The sequence below is a fragment of the Mixophyes fleayi genome, chromosome 1, assembly GCF_038048845.1.
Source record: "Mixophyes fleayi isolate aMixFle1 chromosome 1, aMixFle1.hap1, whole genome shotgun sequence".
Taxonomy (NCBI): domain Eukaryota; kingdom Metazoa; phylum Chordata; class Amphibia; order Anura; family Limnodynastidae; genus Mixophyes; species Mixophyes fleayi.
In genome coordinates this window covers 58,379,271-58,403,121 of record NC_134402.1, presented here as the reverse complement: position 1 = coordinate 58,403,121, position 23,851 = coordinate 58,379,271, and the positions used below count along the sequence as shown (strand labels likewise).

The 23,851-nt window shown below is 41.1% G+C and overlaps 1 protein-coding gene across 2 annotated transcripts in view; it reads right to left on the bottom strand.

The window, feature by feature from the left end:
• Positions 1 to 22,860, bottom strand: part of NSUN7 (NOP2/Sun RNA methyltransferase family member 7) — an 81,965-nt gene extending 59,105 nt beyond the window's left edge. Inside the window, exons 1-2 of one of the 2 annotated variants that reach the window (XM_075194897.1) lie at positions 22,604 to 22,860; positions 5,160 to 5,488 (exon numbers count right to left, since the gene is read on the bottom strand). In XM_075194897.1, the coding sequence (XP_075050998.1) occupies positions 5,160 to 5,460 (301 nt within the window). In that variant the 5' untranslated portion in view covers positions 5,461 to 5,488; positions 22,604 to 22,860. Of the gene's footprint in view, positions 1 to 5,159; positions 5,489 to 22,603 lie in introns of those variants that run through there. The other variant, XM_075194904.1, reaches the window with a different exon arrangement.
• Between the last annotated feature and the right edge of the window lie 991 nt (positions 22,861 to 23,851).

The following is a 23,851-nucleotide window of genomic DNA, read 5'->3' as shown; positions in this document are numbered from 1 at the left end:
TGTGCCCCTTGTCTATTTCACCATGTGCCCCTTGTCTATTTCACCACGTGCCCCTTGTCTATTTCACCATGTGCCCCTTGTCTATTTCACCACGTGCCCCTTGTCTATTTCACCACGTGCCCCTTGTCTATTTCACCACGTGCCCCTTGTCTATTTCACCGTATGCCCCTTCAAAAAAAAAAAAGTTTTCCTTGTTTTACACTGCCTTGTTTCTTCTCTGTTCATTTTCTTACCTTTTACTTTCCCTTCTATCATCTGTTTTCTTCTGTGCTTTTTTTGGTCTTCTTTTTTTCTGGCTCATCACTGAAAATGATGCGTGTGATGACGCCTCGCCCAACAGTCAGTGAATACGGAGCAGGAAGGAGAGGAGGTGAGAGGAGGGCATCTGGCTGCTGGGTGCTGTATATGTAAGTTGTTTTTTTTTTGTCTGGCCGGCGTACAAACAGGGGGTGGCAGTCCCTGCCCGCCGCACCCCTGTGAGATCGCCGTGGCACCCCAGGGAGCCGCGGCGCAGAGTTTAGGAACGCTTGTCTAATGCTTAAGGGGGCCCACAGGGCCCATTTGCCATCAGGCAAGCTGACACACTGGCCAGTATGCACTGCCACCAGGGCTGGACTGGGACTAAAAATCAGCCCTGGCATTTAAAGCATACAGGCCCACCTCTGTTGATGAGTAGAAAATAAATTGTGTACGGCGCCAAGGGCGTAGCCACATTGTGTTGGGTGCGTGGTCAACATGGGGCGTTGAAACATACATTAAAATAAAACATTACATTTATCATGCCCTCCCAGGCACATCCCGCCACCCCACCCCAGCCCACTGTACTTATCTATGCTTCTGATGCTGCTGACATTCATCAGGGTGGGAACTTCCTGTAGCGTGAGCAGGAAAGTTCTTATCTCACAAGCTTTCCAAATCTTGTGATACTTATAGCTCCTCGGCTTGCTCTGCAGGCTGTGTCCTGTGCGGGGACTTGGAGCAACTATCAGTTCCCTTCCCCTAACCAGAGCTGGATTAAGGCTCTGGGAAGCCTGGGGCACTTAAGACAGGGGAGGCTCTTATAATGTAATATGACTATTAGACACATTTTAGACAAATACATAGGCAAAACTGTGTGCATTACTGTTAGGTGCAGGCAGCACCCCTTTCACGAGCAGTATAGTGTAAAGTGGGACATACCTCCCAACTGTCCTTGCAGTCAGACCAAATCCTGATTAAGAGAGACAGTCACCCAAATTCGTGACTCCCCCAACTGATTCAGGACAGTTGGCAGACTGTCCTGCTCACTTCTACCTGTTCTTGTCACTTTCACTACCTACAGCTGCTGGTTTCTTTAGTTTCTGCTTGTCTGGATCTTGGAATGTTGGATGCCCTATTTGGAAAAAAAATGCGTACATGTAATTTTTAAAACCCCAACGACATCTAGTGTTAAATAGCACCCACGTTTAACAATGTAGATTCCCTCCCGCCAACATTAAAATAATTTTATTCACAATTGATAAATAGATCTACTTCACTCCAACCAGCTCCAAAATTAAATTAATAGTATACACATTTAATAAATAAACCTATTTCCCTCCCTCCAAACAGCCCCAGCAATAAACTAATAACATTTGCATTTAACAAATATAACACTTTCCCACGACTGTCCCCAGCCTTAAATAATTCATATACACATTTAATAAATAGCTCTCCTCCCCAAACTCAGTCCTACATTAAATTAATAGCCACAAACCACCCCAGTATTAAATTAAAGGTCCTGTTACCTCACTTTAAATTAACATGCCCCACTATTAAATTAAATAATCACCCCACAAATAAATTAATAGCACCTACCATTAAATAATTAGTTCTGACCTACAGTCCACCATTAAATTAATAGCCTACCTCCCACCCAAATTACAGTAGAGACCCCCCCACCTGGCAATAAATAAATAACATTTACTTTTAACAAATATACATATTTCCCTCAAACCATCATTGCCATTAAACAATTCCTAGTCACATTTAATAAATAGAACTCAACAGCCCCACATTCAATTAATAGACCCCATATCACCCCAGTTTAAATTGAAGGTTTAATCACCCCATCTTAAATTAATAGGTACCACTATTAAATTAAATAGTGAACCAATAAATTTAAAGCTCCCACCCATCATTATAAGATTATCCCCCCACCCTTACCCTATCATTAAATTAATAGTTCACGCCTCCACCCGCATTAAATTAAAAGCCCCTTCAAAGCTTCCCAACCCAACCCCCTTCCCCGACCTTCTTCCATGTGGCGCTATAGCCTGCTACTGGAGCTCGCTTTATTCACACATGCTGTCGTACGTTAATAATGGATATATGTACACAATACAGTTAGGCGTCATTGATTTTGTTAGTCGCTGTAATTAGATCTGAAGGTAGGTATGTATATATACATGTATATTGAAATTCAGTGGGTGAAGGTTAAGGTTCTAGGCTTATACCTTATCGATTTTAGGAATTTTGGATGCGAATGGAATAATGCCTGCAGTGTGTAGATTTTTAAGTGTGTGATTCAACTAAACCTGGATCCTCATCAATTTCCAAAGATATTTGTGTTTATTGAATTTGGAATTAATTGTTGATAGCACACTTGATTTAATGCAGGAAATATCATTCAAGGAGACTAACTGGCGTTAAATTAATTTCATTTTAATACTGATAAATAACACACAATACATTAAATTTGCTCAATAAAACCGATTTTTAAAAAAGAGTGAGAAAAATAGAATTAATATAGGAATTAGACAAATAAATAAATAAATAATGCATAAAATAGGTTCAATGAGGGCTTATAAATATTCCTAGCAGCAATGTCCAAAATTAAAGCTATTGTAACCAGTCTTACCATATAAACAAGTGTCCAAGGAGAATAAATAGAATCCAATCATAAAGATTGCAGCAAACAATGATTTCTCCAAAGGTTTTGAGTCTTTTAAGAGGACAACTTGAACCTGGTCATAGTAAGCGGTCTCCAGAGTGTGAAAGTTAAGTGTCATCTCACCTTGTTTGTTTTCCTGGGGCTGCAGGGCAGGTGGCAGTGCTCCGGTGTCCTCCAGCAAAAGAGTGTGAGCTGGACACTGTGGTGAGTGTAAAGTGCTCATCGGCGCTTCCGGGTATGGGAACCGCGATTCACATTCCCCCGGGGCTCCCCTTAATCCGTCTCTGGGGGGGGGAGCGGAGCGCGGAACAGGTAGTGAGGTGGCTGGGTACTGGGGAGGAGCCAGCCATCAGGATGTCAGTCAATGTTGGGGCCGGCCACCAATAGGCTAGGGCCGTCCCCATTAGCTCGGGCGCATAGACTGCTATCTGCCATGCCGGAACTTGGCATGGCAGATAGAATATAACAGATTGAAATGACTGCCCAATTCGCCGATCCCTGCACTGGCCCAACTGGCCAGCGGCCCTTCTGGCATTTGCCAGAACTGCCAGATGGCCAGTCCGGCCCTGACTGCCACACATATATCAACCTACAAACATCCACAGGGATATAACATATTTCACAAACAGTAATCCCTTTACTGGGATGAAAACACTGCCCTGTACTAAATCACAGTGCTAAAATCCAATTCAACAATCATGTAAATGAATATTTAGTAACATGATTCATGTTCAGAAGCAACTTGCATATTAAAAAAAAAAAAGAGTACGGAATTTGTGCGCAGTTTCGACCACATTCAGATCCAAACGTATCTCAAGATCTGTTTCCATTTGAATCTGGGTGTAAGCTCTGCCTAAACCTTACTTGCCGTATGTAGCTACAAACAAGACTGCAGTATACGCACAAGCGTCTATTTACTAAAAGTTCACATCAGAACACATACATTTTTTTTACATGATAAAATAAATGAACAACTCTTTCAACAGTATAATCATTAGTAAAAATATGGATTTCAAAAAATAATTTTTTTGATTTTTTTTCTTACATTAAATACATTCATCAAGATGCTTTTGATGCATACTGTACACACAATGCATTTATATAGTCAATCTTCCTGGCAGACACATGCTCTGTGCTAGCTAGTGGCACGCATATGTGTAGTTTGTAATACAAAGACTATACTGTGTCGGTCATCACTATCAGTCGGCTGACTCCTGCCCTGTAGCTGCTGCAAATGATACAGCTGTAACCAGGCACACTTATGAGAAACCCAGGAATTGAAGCGGCTGCATCTGTATCAGCACTCCCTTACTGTATATGACCTATGTTCACCTGCCCCTTCCCTCTCCTATTCCGCCCTTCAAGCAGTTGTAAGTGTCATTTGCTTTCGGACATGAAGTACATGCAATTGCATTCATTGGCGTAAGGTCTGTTTCTGAGCATTCGCAGAGCTTTTTCCTGCAAGATACGCTACGCAAACTGACTTACATCTGAATCTGAATCAGGCCTATATACTCAAAAATGCATATATTAAATTATGCTGTAAGTCATATGAGCTTGTCTTTACATATTTCACATACACAATTAAAAAAAAAAATCACCAATCAAAAAAGGACAATACATATAAAATGTTACCTCTAGCCAGATAATATGAGATAATATGGGGCATTATCTGTGTGGAGTTTGTATGTTCTCTTTGTTTGCGTGGGTTCCTCCCACAGTCCAAAAAACATGCTTGTAGGTCAATGCTATGTGTGGTAGAAAATTTAGACTGTAAGCTCCATTGGGGCATGGACTGATGTGAATGGCTAAACATTCCCTGCAAAGCACTGTGTGATATGTTGATACTATATAAATATAGGTTAATACTAATAATAATATAATTGGTTTATAAAGGAATAAAGGAATGTTGTAAGCCTTCTACTTTGAGGCAGCCAATTACATGCATCTTTGCACACCCGCATATTTTGTAGTTTGAATACCTTTATAGTGCTGCATTGGGACAAATTTCAATGTTTGGTCCGGAGCAGATGTTCATGGGTGGGTTTAACCTTACAAATGTAATTGTGTTGCTTGGAAAAGTAGGGATCCCTTTTTACATTTGTTATGGGATCTATGGCGTCCATTCATTTCTAGTTATGTCACTGATATACGGTAGAGTATATTCTGTGCCAAAAGCTTTCCTAAAACATGAGAACTCTTTCACCCACAATACCAAGATATGTGCAGACATCCTTGTTATACTTACATTTCAGAGCACTGAAAGCCAATTCATAAGACCAGCGCTGAGATTTTTCATCCTTAATGTCTGGTGAAGATAACCCAAGGTCACCACCATAGTTCACCAGCATTCTATCTGGAGGTTTCTTCCGATGAATACCCTGGAAGATTTTAGCTGCGTTGATGAATATCTGATCAGGATAGTTCACCTTTTCGGTTAGACAGGTTGAAGTGCGCACAATGGAGTCTGTGGTTCTAAGATGTGACATCTGCTCGGCCAATGAATGACTTGAAGTGTCCGAATCAATACAACTTTCAATGTTTAGCATTTCAGAGATCAGCAAATAATCCAAATGCCTACAACATAGAATCACATAATTAATACTACCTCATAGAAACAAATACTGTACCATGGTTGAAACAATCGAAACAATTGCGTTTATTTGCATTAGGCTAATAGATTTTGTGTGCTTTGTTCCTGGCCTCAACCAAAAGCAAATAACATTACTAATAATGTACAATAACTGTGATATTACTTCTACACAGAAACATAGTCACTATACACGATCAATGGGTACCACTATTTTACCACATATGAGCAATGTGTGCCCCTATTATACCATGCATAAGCAATGCGTGCCATTATTTTACAACACATAAGCAATGTGTGCCCCTATTTTATCACACATGAGCAATGGGTGCCTAAATTTTACCACATATAAGCAATGTGTGCCCCTATTTTATCACACATGAGCAATGGGTGCCTAAATTTTACCACATATAAGCAATGGGTGCCACTATTTCACCACACATGAGCAATGTGTGCCACTGTTTTATCATCATCATTTATTTATATAGCGCCATCATATTCCGTAGCGCTTTACAACTGGGGACAAACATAGTAAACTAATAAACAAACTGGGTAAAACAGACAAAGAGGTGAGAAGGCCCTGCTCGCAAGCTTACAATCTGTGGGACAATGGGAGTTTGACACATGAGGCTAATGCTAAGTGTACATTTGGCATTTTGGCCCAGCCAGGCTGCAAAGGTAAAAGTGACTCATAGGCTAAATGATCCTGTCACACAACAATGTTGGTCAGGGAGTAGTTATCACACATGAGCAATGGGTGCCTACATTTTACCACACATGAGCAATGTGTGCCACTGTTTTACCACACATAAGCAATGCGTGCCATTATTTTACCACTCATGAGCAATGTGTGCAGCTATTTTACTACACATGAGCAATGGGTACCACTAATTTATCGTACATGAGCAATGTGTGCACCTATTTTACCACATATGAGCAATGTGTGCCATCATTTTACCACACATGAGCAATGTGTGGAACTATCTTGCCACATATGAGCAATGTGTGCCAGTATTTTACCACACATGAGCAATGTGTGCAGCTATTTTACCACATATGAGCAATGTGTGCCCCTATTTTACCACATTTGAGCAATGTGTGCCACTATTCTACAACATCTTAAATTCTAGATAGGTGACTAAATGACAGTCATATTGCAAAGACCAATTGACAGTTATACATATATGCAGATCCTGTTTCACAAATAATCCCACTTTTTTTTTTCTAAGACACCTGGTGATACATAAAAAAAGTCTGCCTCAAGGACATTACTTTGTTGAATTGGCTGCATATGCTGCACAACAGCTATCTGGTTCCATCCGGTTTAGTAAAGAGCAAGCAAAACAGACTCTGAAGATAGTATTGACAAATGTGTCTAAAATCTAGATTAAGATAAACCATTTCTGGTACCAAGGAAAATATGCTGAGCTATATCTGGAACCAAGTATAAAACGTTTAAACCTACCTGGTACAAAGGGTAATGTGCGGAGTCATGTTGGCAAATACACAAAGATGAGTCATATCTGGTGACAGGTTAAATATGTAGAGCCATATTTGGTGCCAAATCTAATCTAATCTGCAGAGCAATATCTGGTGCTAAATCGAATATGCAAAACCATACCAGGTGCCAAGTATAACTGTTTGTGTTGGCAATAGGGATTTTGAACATATATTAAATCAGTCCATAAGTCTTGATCTGGAAAAGCCAACAAATCACATTGTCCTATTATTAAGTGCTTCAGCAATGGCAGAAATGGCTGTACAAGTTTTTTTACATTGTTTAATCATTTTGGCTTAGTACGCTTGTATTTTTATAAATAAATTACATACATTTTAGGTAAGGTCTTTTTTTTTGTTTTATTAAAAACTGAAACATCCATTTCTCATTTTGCTTCAATGGTCCTACCATATTTTTAGAAATGCTGTCCATAATAAGAGTGCACTAGAAGTAGCTCACCTGCTACATCAGCTTGGATGTGATGCAAATTCCATGCAGGAAAACATTAACGCAAAGCTGATTTATACCTGCTGTCAGGTCACAAGGATTTATAGTTCATTCTGACATGGATATTTCAATTGCAGCGCCAGCGCCAGTCACAGCTGTGATTGGGATTTCAACTCAAATTTAAGGCCCATAAATGTCATAGCGTATACATTTTTAATTTTGTGAGACACCAAAGGGTATTATGGTGTGGCAGCAATCAGGATAAAAAACATACTCTCTTCTTCTGCTCTAGAAAGCTTGCAGAGGACATTAATAAGTAAAGAGAAATAAGTTAACCAATTTACACAAACATCTCAAAGTGCAAATGAAGCCAATTCTCTGCAAAGTTTAACTTTTTAATCCGAAAATACATATTAGGAATGTCATTTTAATAGAGGTGTACAAGACACTTTCAACCATTTTTAATTGTCTTATTTTGTCTTCAGAGTACCAAAAAAAACTTCAACATACTGTATATTAATAATAAATTGTGGGTTACCTGTGTCCAATGGAGATCCTGTGCTCCTGCTATTTGCTCAAGAAAGCAGCAAGTGGTGTATTTATAATCTATACTGGTGTTCACTGACTAGTTAACTTCATCTCCAGCTCGCTGAGAGGACTGTAGAAGGGGTAACTAATCTGTTTGGTCAGTCTCTAAATATCCAAAATATAGATCAATTTAGACATCATCCTACCAAGGGCCAGCGGTAGCTCTGTAGCACCTCTCCCCTTTCAGGCGTTGCGCCTCCAGCCGCTGCTTCTTACCTTAGTACGTGGGTGTGGCATTCTATGCTCCTCGGAGTGGGAATGTGGTGCTTGCCTGTGACATCATAACCAAGTGTCACACACCCAGCCCATCACAGATATGGAACATCACAGGTAAGAAGCCATCTGCTTCTTCTTCATTTCAGCTCCATTTGGGAGCACTGCAAGGGCAATGAAGACACTGGATGAGTCACAATATGTCAGTCATTCAGTGTTTTAGGTGCCCTTAAACATTGGCGCTCTAGGCAACTGTAAATATGGCTGACAAGTTAAATAAGGACCAAGGACTGCTTTAGAGCATTACTTCTGAAGGGCAGAGGTAAGCAACCTGTGATCTGGGGTCAGCACTACTAAAGAGTATGTACGCAACCCAAGAAAGGCATAATTATACTATTATTGCTATTGTAGATTTGTAAGGCGCCACAGTGCTTCACAGCGCAGCACAGTAGGGACATACAAGGTAGAGATAATAAATGCAGACAAAAAAAACAAAGGGTATGGAGGGCCCTGTTTATTAGAAAGCTTACATTCTAAGTGGAAAAGGGCACAGCAGGAACAAAAGGAGCGAGAGTAGCTCAAATTGGAGATTGGGACAATTAGGTGTAAGTAGCACCACTGGGGATAAGGGAAGCTCTGAAAAAAGGTGGGTTTTCAGAGAGTTGTCTAAATATTTGAAGGCTGTGGGAAAGCCTGATCGAGTGTGGTAGGGAATTCCATAAGTGGGTAACGGCACAGCAGACATTTTGAAGTTGGGAGAGGTGGTTACCAGAGACAAAACAAGACGCAGGTCGGAGATAGATCTAAGAGGGCGAGAGGAAGAGTATTTTTATATGAGATTATATGAAGGGGTGGTGTTGTTGACGGCTTTGTAGGTAAGGGTGAGTAATTTGAATTGGATTCTGGGAGGGAGTCAATTTAGGGATTTGCAAAGTGGTGCAGCAAATGTGCAGTGGTGAGAGAGATAAGTTTTGCAGCAGCATTTACGGTGGATTGAAGGAGGGATACATAGGTGTCGGGAATGCCAAAATAGCAGGAAGCTGCAGTAGTCAAGACAGCAGAAGATGAGAGAATGGATAAGACTTTTGGTAGCATGCTGTTTAAGACAAGGGCGTATTCTGGCAATGTTTTTAATGTGAAGTTGACTGGACTGGGAGAGAGTCTGGATGTGAGGAATAAAGCAGAGGATAGAGTCAACACCAAGGCTGCGAGTTTGGGAGACTGAGCAAATTGTGGTGTCATTGACAGTGAGGGAGATTTGAGGGGAGGTGATGGTTCTGGGAGGAGAGAAGATGATTAGTTCTGTTTTGAATGTTGCACTTTAGGTAGCGCTGGGACATCCATGTGGAGATAGCAGAAAGACAATTGGTTACATGAGATAGTCCAGAAGGGGAGAGGTTAGGGAAAGAGATAGAGATAGAGATTGGGTGTCATCAGCACAGCGGTGATACTGGAGGTCAAATGAGCAAAAGAGGTGTACAGTAAAAAACAGTTAATGGGTGTGAAGGGGAGGATATGCCAGAGGTAGAAACACTAAAGGCGCTATTTGATAGGTAGGGAGTGAACCAGGAAAGAACTGTGAAAGTTCCGCAAAGAACTGTGTAATGAAGGCCAATGGAGTGAAGGGTGTGTAGGAGAAGATGATGATGAACAGTGTCAAAACAGCAGAGAGGTCCAGGAGACTGAGTATGGAGAAATGACCCTTAGACTTTGTAATAAGTAGATCATTGATAACTTTTGTAAGAATAGTTTCAGTGGAATGTTGGGTGGCGGAGGCCTGATTGCAGAGAGTCGAGAATGGATACAAAGGAGAGAAAGTGAGACAAGCTGTTGTACACCAATTGCTCGAGTAGTTTGGAGACAAAGGAGAAGCGAGAAATAGTTGGAGAGAGAGGCTGGAATGAAAGAGTGTTTCTTTAGAACTGTCAAGATAAGTGGATGTTTAAAGAATGATGCAAATGTGCCAGTGGAGAGAGACAGGTTAAAGAGGAGAGTTAGAAGTGGGCATGCAGTTGGTGAGAGGGAGCGGAAAAGTTGGTAGGGAATAGGGTCAAGGGGATAGGTTATAATGTGAGATGATGAGATGAGCGTACAGACTTTGTCTTCAGTTAATGAAGAAAATGAAGGTGAAGCAGCAAAGGTGAAGGTGGGTCCAGCAGCAATACTGAAATATTTTGTCAAATGGTGTTGATTTTGTCTTTAAGATAGGTGGAAAAATCATGGGCTGTGAGGAAGGAAGGAGGGGGAGGTGGGCAGAGAAGTTTGTTGAAGGTGGCAAAGAGGTTACGTAGGTTAGACGACTAGGTGGATATTATACATTTGAAGTATGCTTGTTTGGCAATTGAAAGGCCAGTGCTTTAAAACAAAAGGATGAATTTATAGTGGAAGAAATCGAAATCAGAACAAGATTACTTCCACTGGCGCTCTGAAGTGTGGGAGCACTTTTGCAGGTACAGGGTCTGGTTGGTGTGCCATGGTTGGGGTTTGGGTTGTTGGAGACTATATGAGGCAGTTCGTCCTACATTGTTTAGGGCTGCAGTGAGTGTTTTGTGGTAGAAAGAGGAAGCCTGATTAGGGCAGGACAATGCAGTTATAGGAGCAGTTGTTTTAGAGAAAATGATTAGTGGATTGGATTAAGAGTACTTAGGTGTCACTGTGTACTCGTGAATTTGGGTGCAGGGGAGAGGTCATGAAGTAAGGTGAGGCTGAAGGAAAGGAGGTTGTAGTCTGAGCACAGGAAGATTAAGTTGGAAAACTAGAGATGGAGCAGCAGTGGGAAAACACGAGGTCAAGGGAGTGTCCATCACAATGGGTGGAGATGAGATCCACTGGGAGAGACTAAAGGAGGAAGTGAAAAGGTTTAGTGACAGAGAGACAGTGGGATTATAAATGGGAATGTTGAAATTGCCTAGTATGAGAGTAGGCAGGCAAAAGAATAGTCAATAAATGAGCCAGGCCGCAAAGATGTCAAGGAATTGGGAAACTGGATCTGGGGGCGATGAGTGACAGCAACATGAAGGTAGAAAGGATAAAATAGACAGACAGTGTGGATATCAAAGGAAGAGAATGAGAGGGAGGGTCTAGAGGGTATGACTTGGAAGGTGCAACTTGGAGAAAGTAGAATGCTACTCCAATACCTTGTCTGTTTTCTGGTCTAGGAGTGTGGCTGAGGGAGAATCCCCACAGAAGAGAGCTGCAGGGTATGTAGTCTCAGAGGAGATGAGCCAGGATTCGGTAAATAGCAAGGAGGCTGAGGGATTTAGAAATGAATAGAACATGAATAGATGCAAGTTTTTTTACAAACAGATCCGGTAGTGCACAGGAGAAGGGAAAAGAGGGTAGTGGATATATATGGATAAGGTTGGCTGGTTTGGAAGTATGTGGTGCATGGAAAGTTTTGGGTGGAAAGAGAAGTGTGAGCAGATAATGGGGATTGTACAGGGTCCAGGGTTAGGTGAGATGTCACTAGCAGCCACGAGAAAGAGCAAGGTGTGAATGAGGACATGTGAGGATGATTTGTGTTTGTGAAGTTTATTTCTGTTTATATAGGCTGATGAGTGTGGTAGGTGCAGGAAACAAAACAGTTGATGTGTGCAGACTAGTGAGGCAGGAAGTAGTGAAGAGTAAATAATAACTGGGGAGGAAGAAATAGGGTTATGGAGAGAGAGGAGGAGTTTAGAGAGAAGTGTGGTGAAAGTGAATAGGAGAAAGAGAGAGAGTGTAAATTGAGTAAGTGCATAATGGAGAGATGTGGATGAATGTTTATTAGGTAGGGTAGATTATAAGTGAGTGGGAAGGAACAATTGATCCAAATTGTGCAGGGAAATGGAGGAGGTGAAGGATACTTTATCGACCCCTGGCTGGGGTTAATAGAGTAGGCAGTGTCTGCAGCTCTGATATGATGAAGTCCAGGATGCTGACAGTTGCGTGAAGAAGGTCCAGCAGCCAAACAGAGATGGCAACAGCAATCACAATTGAACTCAGTGGGCAGCTGTACAGATGTTGAAACATCAATGACCACCTTGTACTTTGTGGTTGACCATTGACTGCCCACATCCACCCCCATACAATGATAGGAGGTTGTCAGCTGCCCACATTTTCTGTCCTGCACCTACAAAAGCAATTTTGATAATACTGAATTATTGTTTTGGGATCATCATCATCCTCTATTTATTTATATAGCGCCACTAATTCCGCAGCGCTGCACAGAGAACTCATTCACATCAGTCTCTGCCCCATTGGAGCTTACAATCTAAATCCCCTAAAAAACACACACAGACTGAGAGAGTCTAAGGGCAATTTAATAGACAACTAACCTACCAGTATGTTTTTGGAGTGTGGGAGAAAATCCACGCAAACACAGGAAGAACGTACAAACGCCACACAGATAAGCCCATGGTCGGGAATTAAACTCATGACCCCAGTGCTGTGAGGCAGAAGTGCTAACCACTAAGCCACCATGCTGCCCACTGGATCAAACACTTGTTACAATGCTGGAGCAATTCAGTTGAAAGTAGTCAAACTGGCTGACCCGATTAGATCCCATGATCTTTGGCTCTTCAGTAGGGATCACACAATTGCTGATAGTGAATTGTGAGTTTGTCGTGTCTGATAGCATGAGTAGTAAACAGCAGTCAGCACTAGTGGACTGAGACTGTCTTAGCTGTTTAAGCAGGTAGGACAGATTGTGTGCAGTGTATGTGGCACATGACTTGTTTGGTTACAGCTCCTTTCCATGCTGCACTTAATACACACCCTCAAGCTGGGCAGTCTGAACTCTTGCCCAGACACACAGATAATACTCTTTTTTCCAAGTTGTCAGATGTAGCAGAGTGGCAAATCCACACAGATAATGGTTCAGTTCCAACAGTTCCAACACCTACACTAAAAAACTAAATAGAGAGCACTAGGTAATGATGGTGGGTCACCAAAAGTAAAGAACTCCTTTTGTTGATATTAAAGGTTTGTCTACTTTAGGACAATACAACCTTATTAGTTTCCTCTAACTTCCCTTATGTAGTTTTGTGGGGGTCCCTTTCAGCTCCTGGTCTGTACTGTTTTCAGCGTTGAAGAATTCTGCCATATTCCAGATTTCAGAGCAGGAGTACTCAACCATACCTGAAATTCTAACAGCTGGAGAAGGAAGATGTGGGCAGTGAATGAATCATTAATTGCAAACGCCTTTAGCTGCTAAAGTCTGAGTCCGCCAACATAAATCTGGAACTTGCAGCTATCTCCTCATGCTTGCAAAACTACACATCAGCTATTATCAGGTTGGGTACATGGGGGCTTCCCTTACAAGAGGATGTTCTAAACAGTACACCTCATTTAATATTGGTTCTTTAGTTCAGTCAAGACTACAAAATTGCAGCATTCAAAAGCACCCATGTCAGACAAGCCTAGGCAGCACTGACTTCATCTATATGAAACATTTTCATCTTTCAGTGTTAATATTTCTTTATTGAATGGGAGGAAAGAAATGTTTTCATTTCATAAACCAAACAGTCAATATTGTTACAGCATGTCCTTTGTATAAGAAATCCTATGGTGTTACAGGACGTTCGTCACACAAACTTAGCAATGTCTTACTAAGAGAAAACAATAAACAGTACAAATAAGATTAAAGGAAGAGATTACTTGTTTCTATACAAGTTGTGTCAGTAAAACAAGGAGGGAAACACTCTCTAGAAGTGAAACTGTCATTTAAAATAGTAATTAAAATATTAATACCTTTGTTTTAATAAGCTTTAACAATAGATGTACAATTATGTTTTTTCAGCCACCGATGCTGCACATGGAATGTGGGAAAAGTATGAGCAAACATGGATAAAATGGGTCACGTTGGAAGTAATGCATTTAGTTACATCTGTACCATTTTATTGTTTTCAACAGCTACATTGTATTGGGGAATATTGTCTATATAAGTGAATGGCTTTGGCTATCACTTGATATCATAGCAACAAACCTGACAAATAATTTGCTTGCAGTCAGGATAAAATGGTAATTAAGATATGGTTATTAAAATAGGACACATTTATTTTCTGTCCAATCATAAGGATTGTACATATGGGTGTTGAAAACAATTCTAGCTAAAAACATACAATGTACTTTATGGTCACTTCAAGTACGTTCAAAGTGCATTCATTAACACATCTCTTAGCAGCTCTGCAGCCTAGTGTATTATGTACTAATATATATGTATATATATATATATATACACAGAGAAGCCATAATATTAAATCCACCTGCCTAATATTGTGCAGGACCCCCTCGTGCCGTCAAAACAGCTGTGACCCATCAAAGCATAGACTCTACAAGACCTCTGACACCTTTCTATCATAGCCAGCAATAACCTTTTCAGCAATTTGTGATATAGTAGCTCTTTTGTGGGATTGGACCAGACAGGCTAGCTTTCACTCCCCATGCGCATCATGAGACTTGGGCACCATGACCGGTTCCTTTCCTGGACAATTTTTGATAGGTACTAATCACTGCATAGTGGGAACACCCCACAAGATCTGTCTGTCACAAACTTACTTGCTCCACACTCCTGTGCTACTGATTTCCTCTGCCACTGTGTAGAACTCAGCACTTCCTCGTACGGGCAGCCACATGTTCGTTCTGAGAGGCAGCAAAGTCTATCTGTAGAGTATATAAAGCTGACTCTGAGACTGTAGAAGTGTCAGAGCAACAAGCGTCTCAGCTTGTCTGACTCCTGGTCCTTGTTCGGTTCTTGTGCTCTCACTCCCCAAGTTGCTATCCTGTTCACTGACTGCTTGTGTACCAGACCCTGGCTCCGTCCTGACACTCTTTCTGCCTCCTGATTCTGCTACTGCATTGCCATCCTGTGTAATAGACTCTGACTATCCATCTGACTCTGTACCTCATTGTCCACCTGTGTACCAGACCCCGACTTGACTGACACTCTACCTGCCACCAGTACCTATTACTTATTGGCCATTCATGTACCAATTCAGACTCAGTTTCTCTGATTGCTATCAGTTGCTTCTTTCCTCTCCTACTGTATCTAGTATTGTGTGTTATAGCTAGTGGCAGATCAGGGGACTGCGACCTGCAGGTTCTCCACAGCTAAGCCCTTCCTGCCTTGCTGCGGTTTTTGGTGAAAACCAGGGAATCCGTTAGACTCTGCACTCTTGGTCAGCCAGCGCCAATTTAGGTTAACACAAGGACACAAGGAATCCTACCTCTGAATTCGTTACACTGCCGTTTTGGAGATGTTCTGACCCAGTCATCTACCTATCACAATTTGGCTCTTGCTATAGTCGCTCAGATCCTTACGTTTGCCCATTTTTCCTGCTTCCATCACAGCAACTTCAAGAGCTCTCTCTATAGCTCTATCTATATAGCTCTGCACTCTATATTTACTTTCATACACCTTACATAACGCTGCAATCTATATATTTGTTTATCACATTGTAATCTATGCACCACAGCAATCTGTATAACAATCTGATACTTCTAATTCTATACTATGCCTATTCTCTCTATATTAAATGTATATTGGTCCATATACTGTACACCTCTGTACTGGGGTCATGAGTTCAATTCCCAATTATGGCCTTATCCATGTGGAGTTTATATATTCTTCCTGTGGTTGCGTGGGTTTCCTCCAGGTGGTTTGTATTACACCCCGCCTCGTCATCGAGCCCCGAAGCCAGTATACCCCCTACAACGGAGGTAGTTCTGCCACTGGACAGCTCACCGCTCTCGTTAGCAGGTCTGATGCCTTCCTCTGTGCATTCATAGTTTTCTCCATATGAGCCTATTCCCTGATACATATACCCTCACAGTTATAGTTATATTTTGTAAACAATGCATCTGCTTTGCAAAGTATTTCATTTTTTAGGGAATACAATTTAGTGTTAGAGGTGCAGGGGGGTATTTAAACTTATTTAGTCCAGCAGCAATACCTGTAAAACTTCCAGAGGTGACCCCCACCAATGAATTGTGTGCATAATGTGGGTAAGGGGGCTGTCTAATAAGCAGCCCCTCGTTCTGTAATGAGAGGGATATACCTTTAAATTACTGTGTAGGTAAGTGGTGTCCAAGACTGAGTAAAAGTGGTGTCTATAACATGTTATCAATATAGGTGTATGACGTGTTATAAAAAAAGGTACTTGTATTCGTAGATGTGCAAAAGCACTGTGGCAGATTTTCTGATGCACATTATCATAGATAACATCTTAAAAAGTTTATTTTACTTATCCAACCCCCTCTTTCTAGAGCAGCTTATTTTAATAGTATACACTAAACATACTTACTATACGGCACTGATTCTTATCACTGAATGCTGACTGCTGTGAACTGTTATAAGCCTTTAAGAGGGCTTTGGGGATTCGACTTTCCTAAGCTCCCCTGACACCTATGTTGTGTTATGTGTTATAATGTTATTGCTCATTATAGTATTTTACATATTAGAATGTGCTGTCATAGTATAGCAGTTTATAATCAGTTATAGATGTCAGGGGAGTATGGGAAAGCCAGAATCTGAAACTTAATCAAAGGCGTAGCTGCTTAAAGTCAGGGCTCGGGGGAGTGTACAGCCTGCAGCGTTAGTGGTCAGTGCTGGATAGCAGTGATAAGGTAAATATAGATAGTGTCTCTCTTAAAATAAGCTACACTAGAAAGGGGAGGTGGAGAGGCAATTTAATACTCATAGCTACAGACACAACAAAACATTAAAATAATTGACTAAGTGGTTGTTAGTATAAATGTAAGAGACAAACATACTTTTTGGATGCCAAAGATTAAAAAAATGCATGCATAGATCAGGGAAAAATTATAGGTAAGAAGTAAAGAGGAACAGGGTATTTGGGTAAAAAAAACCTCAACTTTCCTTTCTAAGAGGGACAGTTGGGAGGTATGTAAGGGTGACAGCCACTGTGAAGCACCTGCAGAATGGGGTGTGAGTGAGGGTAACAACGATAATCCGCAATGTTTCTGGTCCTTCTGCTCACAACCCCCACTAAAACATCACACGGTCCCAGTTTTCAGCCAGAACTGTGAAACTAACCATAGAGACCTGGGGAAACGGCTGCACGAAGCAGACCCCTGGGCTCTAGGGAGGGGCAGGAGCTAGTGTGCTCCACTCCCTCCCTGGGGTGTACTGTATCTGCGTGCCCTGCTGGTTTTAATAGGCTAAGCTGCATAGTTGTATTGCTAATAGGGGTTCATAAGTCTTTCACAGATGTAATATACTCCACAGCCACCAATCAGACAATTGCTTTAACCAGAATCAAACACATGCCTAATGCTTGGTTGCTGTGGATTACATCACATGAATGTATATGGTACTTATTAGGACATAAATCTATAGGACGTGTAATCCTTTAAGTGTAGGTCTGTTGATAGTAAAATGACACCATCTTACAATTATGTCAAGTGGTTAATGAATCTTAACACAAAAAAATATATGGGTGAATTAGCACACTAATCCTACTGTCCCTAATTTTCCATCTCCAAGGGGGAAATTCAATTAGCTGGGAAATGTCTCTGGAATGTCTGTGAGACACTTTGTGGTGGAGATTTGACAGAAATCTTTGTTCATTTTTCATTGCACCTCTATGGGGAAAATGAGTCTCTTTTTCTACCGTTATTGCTGGCAATGTGGGGGGTGCGATGTCCGCACATCACATCGCCATCAATTGAATCACCCCCAAATTTTTGGAAACATCTTTTTCAATTACGACCAAATGCACAATAACATTCCTCTTTTTCTGCCTCTTAAATGCAATTATTATCATCTATTTTACTCAGCATTATGAAGTTATATTTATTGAAGAAGAGTACTTAAAATGTAAAAAAGGAAAAAATGTAAAAAAGAATGCTATATGCAATTGAGAAAACATAACATGATGGGGATGGTGTAATGTGCTTAGATTCACCAGCTCGGCAGCTAAACTATTTTAAAATGTTGACAGCTATGAATTAGTGATGCCACTAATCTATCTATATTTTTAAAAGAACGACATTTGATCAAAACCTATATAAACCAAGCAGTTAGGAGTTGCTTCAAGAATATGGACTTACATATAGATGGCAGGCTTGAGGGTCTGGCAGCGATGGTAGAAATTATAATTGTAGCTTTTACTGCATTATGCTGCTATTTTGGTCACAGTAGCTGCCTTGAATTTGTTTATGATGACTCATGTTCTCATAATAAATACAGTACTGAAAGTGACTTATTTTGAAAATAATATATAATCATAAATCAACATTTATCAAAATATTATTTTTATGAAATTAATTTGCTGCAAAAACATCAAACCACTAAGTTGCAGGAGTGTGAATGTGTGAGGGGTTAATTAGACTATCTTTAGTATGATGTTACATGAGCAGTATAAAGTAGCCAATTAAATGCAAATACCAACTACAGACAAGCAATATCCACTTACTGCTGGTAAAAGCAAGGACTGAGAACAATTGCTCCATCCTGAAGGAGTCATGCTGGGTAATCTGTTAGTAGGACAACACTATTGCTAAGGAACATTCACTCAAGTCAGTATGAGGTTGTGGATATTACAGCTAAATTGCAAACTGCAAACTGGTTGGGCAAGGAAACAAAAGCAATAAACCACTATTTTATTTTACTTAATACATCACATGGATCTTTCAGTTGATCAAAACAAATATATCAAAGTCAACTACTCAAAACTGCAATTTTACAAATCCTATAGATAAAATTATACTTCTAACTAATTCCTTTAACTCTTGGGGTCTATTTAACAAAGGCAGAAAATGCATTTCTCAAGAGTTTTTGACAGGTTTAGGGCTTCTACCTATTTACCAAAGACCACGGATCGGTGAAAACGATCACCAGTGGTAGCTTTCCCTGGGGTCTCTGGTGAAGGCTATTTACCATGGACACCGCTGTCGTCCTATCGTTATCACCATCTTTGTCTTCCTCGAATGTCTTTCTGTATGCTGGCGATTTGTTCTGTTGCATCCATGGATTTATTATTCTGCTTATCTGCACCCATTGTTATACTTACTGTTCCCATGTGTGTCTTATCTGTGCAAAGGGGCCCCATACAAATACACTATGATAATAGCATCGTCTCGGCACAAGAAAAATGCTTTATTATTTGAATAAAGCATATTTTTTTTAATTTAAATATATGGAATAAAAATCTTTTTTTTCCCTTTTTTTTTTTTTTCCTTTTTTTTTTATCGAGAGTAGAACTGATAGAACCCACACTGGCCTGGCAAAGTACTAAGTTCAGCCTTACCGCTGCAAGCCAGTATTGCTAGGGACCTGGGTATCACTCAGCTGCCCTGGCAAATATTTATTGTTAAATTGTGGCGAGAGAAGATAGAAAATGTTTCCTATTGCCGGGTATAGATAAATGAGCCCCTTAACATCCTAGCATGCTGAAAATGCCTCAATCTGTTTTCACAGTGGACACCATTTCCACAGTAACACCTTACTACTGAGTACCTGAATCAAAGCACATGTGACACATGATCCTGATTATGATTTTGAACCAGCATCTCAGGACACATTGTATCACAATGCTAGACTGAATTCAACACAAGAATTCTAGGGGGCATATTTAATTGTTGGCGAAAATGCGCACTATTACCGTCACGGTAATAGTGTGCGTAAGTACCGGTATTACGGTAGTTTTCTCGCTGGATTTCAGCTCGCGGCTCAGGGAGCTGCGAGCTGAAATCTGAGTAGAATTACCATAATAACCTGTTTACTTTTTCCGCGGCGGAAAAAGTAAACAATTGAATATGCCCCTAGGTGCGTTAAATGAAAAGCCTTAAAAGAAACATAGAAGTTAAAGAAGAATTGTATCTAAATCTTTATATTTACTATGGAGTGGAGGTCACAGTGTTAACATTGTTCAGCCCTAAATCTGGAGAAAACAGCTTTTTTCTTCGGACATTGGATATCATAGCTAACTGCAAAGGGTTAATGCAGCAGAAATCTGGGATTTCTCTGACCTTAACCTATTTACTGCTGATTAACGACATCCTGTGTGGACTGCGACTGGGAGCAGCTCATCAAGCATCTCAGGATGGCAGTACTTACCTCTCTACTAGGGTCCACTGCCGCTAGAGAGGCTTTGCTGGATCCCTCGCCAGGTCCCATCACTATGCTACACTATGGCAGTGATTTATCACTTCCTCTTTTCTCTACAGCATTAGGCTGCCAGGGAAGGGTTTTTCAATAACGTTTAGGAGGGAATTTTCGCAGGGGATCACCAAGCAGCTCTGGTATGTTAAATAGCCACCAATGATAGATAGACCCCATACTATGAAGCACTGTTTGGCCAGTTTGGCAGGTCCCCTCTTGCGTTCTAAATGCAGATTAATAAGAACTGCAATATAGTTCGGTGATGGCTAACCTGTGACACTCCATGTGTTGTGAAACTACAAGCCCCAGCATACTCTGCCAGTAGATAACTAGCTGATAGCTGGCAGAGCATGCTGGGACTTGTAGTTTTACAACACCTGGAGGGTGACAGGTTAGCCATCACTGATATAGTTTGTCTATTATGAAAAATAGGGACGTTTACAGGGGCAAGTAGGAAACTACAGAATGTGTTTTCAATGCATACAGTGAAATAATCTCTGAGAATTACGGAATCTCTAACAAACCTGCAAACCTGTGTCCTATAACACTTTGATTGTCACAAATCATCAGAGATTTGATTGTTCACGGACACCAATAATTGCATAAATACCAAATAAAATATGTACTGTTGTACATGTTCACATCTGAGCTCTGTTTTCCTTTCATCTTGATTGCCCTCTACAGCTACTTAATATTTATGTAGCACCTCTCTATAGCTATTTAATTTGTATGTAGCACTTATGTAACCTTTTCAACATGTTAATCCTACATTAACAATACAGCAAGCATCTTCTGAGCTGTAGACAGTCATACTGACTGCCGATATTTAGTATATGGAACAAAGGTCTTTTATGGAGTAATACTAAACAATACAACAAACATGACACAGAGTCAAAAGGCCCATTTTACAAAAATGTTGAAACAAGTGGTTGAAAAGGAAATTTGGACGTGACAGTACGGAAAATGTAATGGGAATGTAAGTGAATGAAATATGATAGCTTTACAATAAAGGCAGTAGGAGAAGTGGCCGTATGTCATATCACCGTATAGACCAGTGTTGGCTAACCTGTGACACTGCAGGTGTTGTGAAACTACAAGTCCCAGCAATAAGCTGCTATATATTGGCAAAGCATGCTGGGACTTGTAGTTTCACAACACCTGGAGAGTCACGGGTTAGCCAACACTGGTATAGACCCTCACTTCCACCACTGGTTGAAACATATTTTTTAACACAAAACTGGTACACCACTGTGACTTTAGATTTCATTAGTCCATGAAAATCAACCTGTACCTCATTTTGGGCACATAATGCAGTGAATTCAAAGGAGAAAGAAAGAAAAGTAAGAATCTATCCCAACTAAATCTGGTAAATTAGATGCAACATGAGTTTGGCATTTTATTATTATGGCTATTAAGAAGAACAATTTAATATATAGTAAGAAAAACACCCTTATTATTTACAGTATTTTTACCATTCTAAATAACATGTATATTGGGTTAATTGTATAGTTCTGTCTGTCAGCCAGCTAATGGGACATTCATGTCTTTCCTTCTCTTGAGGATGTTTTAAGTAACATGCTCTTCAGTTAGACCCTATCCTGCAGTCTGCTCACCTCAAACTGCATATATTCTAGAATAGCGTTTCCCAAATCAAGGGTGGCTTATTTTGGTAAGGTAAATGTATTATTTGTTCAAATGAAGTGTCACTGCTAACATAGTTTGCAGGAAGAATAATGTTATATCTTGTTAAATTACAAATGACTAGAGTTTATATGACATAAAATCAAATGTCACCTATAAGGTATACGATAGAACTAGTTCAATAAGAGTAACCACTTGAAAAGTAATTTGAGGTTCTGGTATTGTAGTTTTATGCCCTGTTCTATTGACTTAGAAGTTGCTAGCTCTTTTAAATTAGAAAGTAATGGCACTGCAATGCCATTAAGTAGTGCTATATTGCTTGTTTGTTTAATGAAAGTTACTACATGTGTAGGATTATACATTATAATGTAATTGTACATGTACACAGAGAGATCCCCTTAATGAGAATAATAAATCACAGCCCCATTCAGTAACCTGAAGATGTCAGTACATCATCTAGTGATGCTGAACAAAGTGGCCATTCGGTTGTTGTGAAACTAAAAGTCCCACCACGTCCTGCCATGCTGAGACTTGTAGTACCACAGCAGCTGGAGAGCTACTCATTGGTTATGCCGGTACTAGCCCGCCCTATGGGGGACCTGCAGATATTACCTGTGGGGTCCAGCTGTGGGTTTCGTGCCTCAAGGTGCCGGTGGAGTGAAGGGAGTTTCTAGCTACCACACAGACGTACAGACAGGAGCACACCCGCGGCTCAGTCCCCTGCAACTGGGACTGGAGCGGACCATGGGCAGCTACCGGGGCGGTGCCTCAACGGATAAACAGTGATGAATCACCATGACAACCAGCTGTGTGACTGTGGACTTGCAGCACAGTGGGCGGTGCCTCGTTATCCAGAGGTAGCGCCGAGAGTGAGGTGGGCGTGGTCTGTTTGATCGCATACCGGAGCGCGAGGGACCACAGTTGCTGGTTCGTACGGCGCGCGCTGCCCGGTTACCGTAGTACACACGTGGTATATGTGACGTGTAGCCGGTGATGCTGAGCCTCAGCTAGACTTAAATCATTTCTTACTCGGCTGCATTCACTATTATATATAAGTTTCTGAGGGAGGATAACCGTACCAGGAGCATATAACATTAATGGGAGTCTGGATTTCACAGTCTGGGGGAAATTAGAAAAAGGCGCCACTTGTGGGACAAGCTGTAACATGAATTATATTATTTGGATAGGTGGTTTGTTGGGGGGTAGTGGAGATATGGGCGTAGAAAGACTGGCGTGATTCTTAGGAGTGAAACATACGGGGCCTGATTCATCAAGACCAGGGAGGCTGCCAACTCCGAAATGAAAAGCAACCGCTAAGTGAAAAACAAGCCCAAACCAATCCTAAATAGTCCAAACTTACAAGGGACAGGGGTGTTATTGTAGCAAAAACCGCAAAGTATAATGTTCATTTTTAAATAAATACTTCAACTGTGTTGTGGGGGTGCTACCCCGGGGTACCTTCCCGGAGGATCACCTTCTCTGTGGAGAAAGGTTCTCACCTGATCCGAGTGCCGCTATGGACGGTGTCCTCGTCGGTCGTAGGAGGTTCCCTCCGATCGGCGGGGTGTGTGTGTCCCTGTATGCAGGAGAACAAAGAGACACATATCCTACACAAGGGGGGGAGGGAAGGGACTGTCCGGAGCGACGTCTAGGAACAAATGACTCACTCTGCTCCGCCGGACGACACCCCATTTTGCTCTGACCATCTGACCAGGGACACGGGACTACCGGAGTTCGGGACATATAACATTCTCGCCCAAACCCTCTACTCTCTAGTAGTGAGGGCCACCCAATAGTCACTAGCAGGACCCCCCTTGCCGGCAGAGCGCCGCCGGGTCTAACGTTCCTCACCTGGAACCG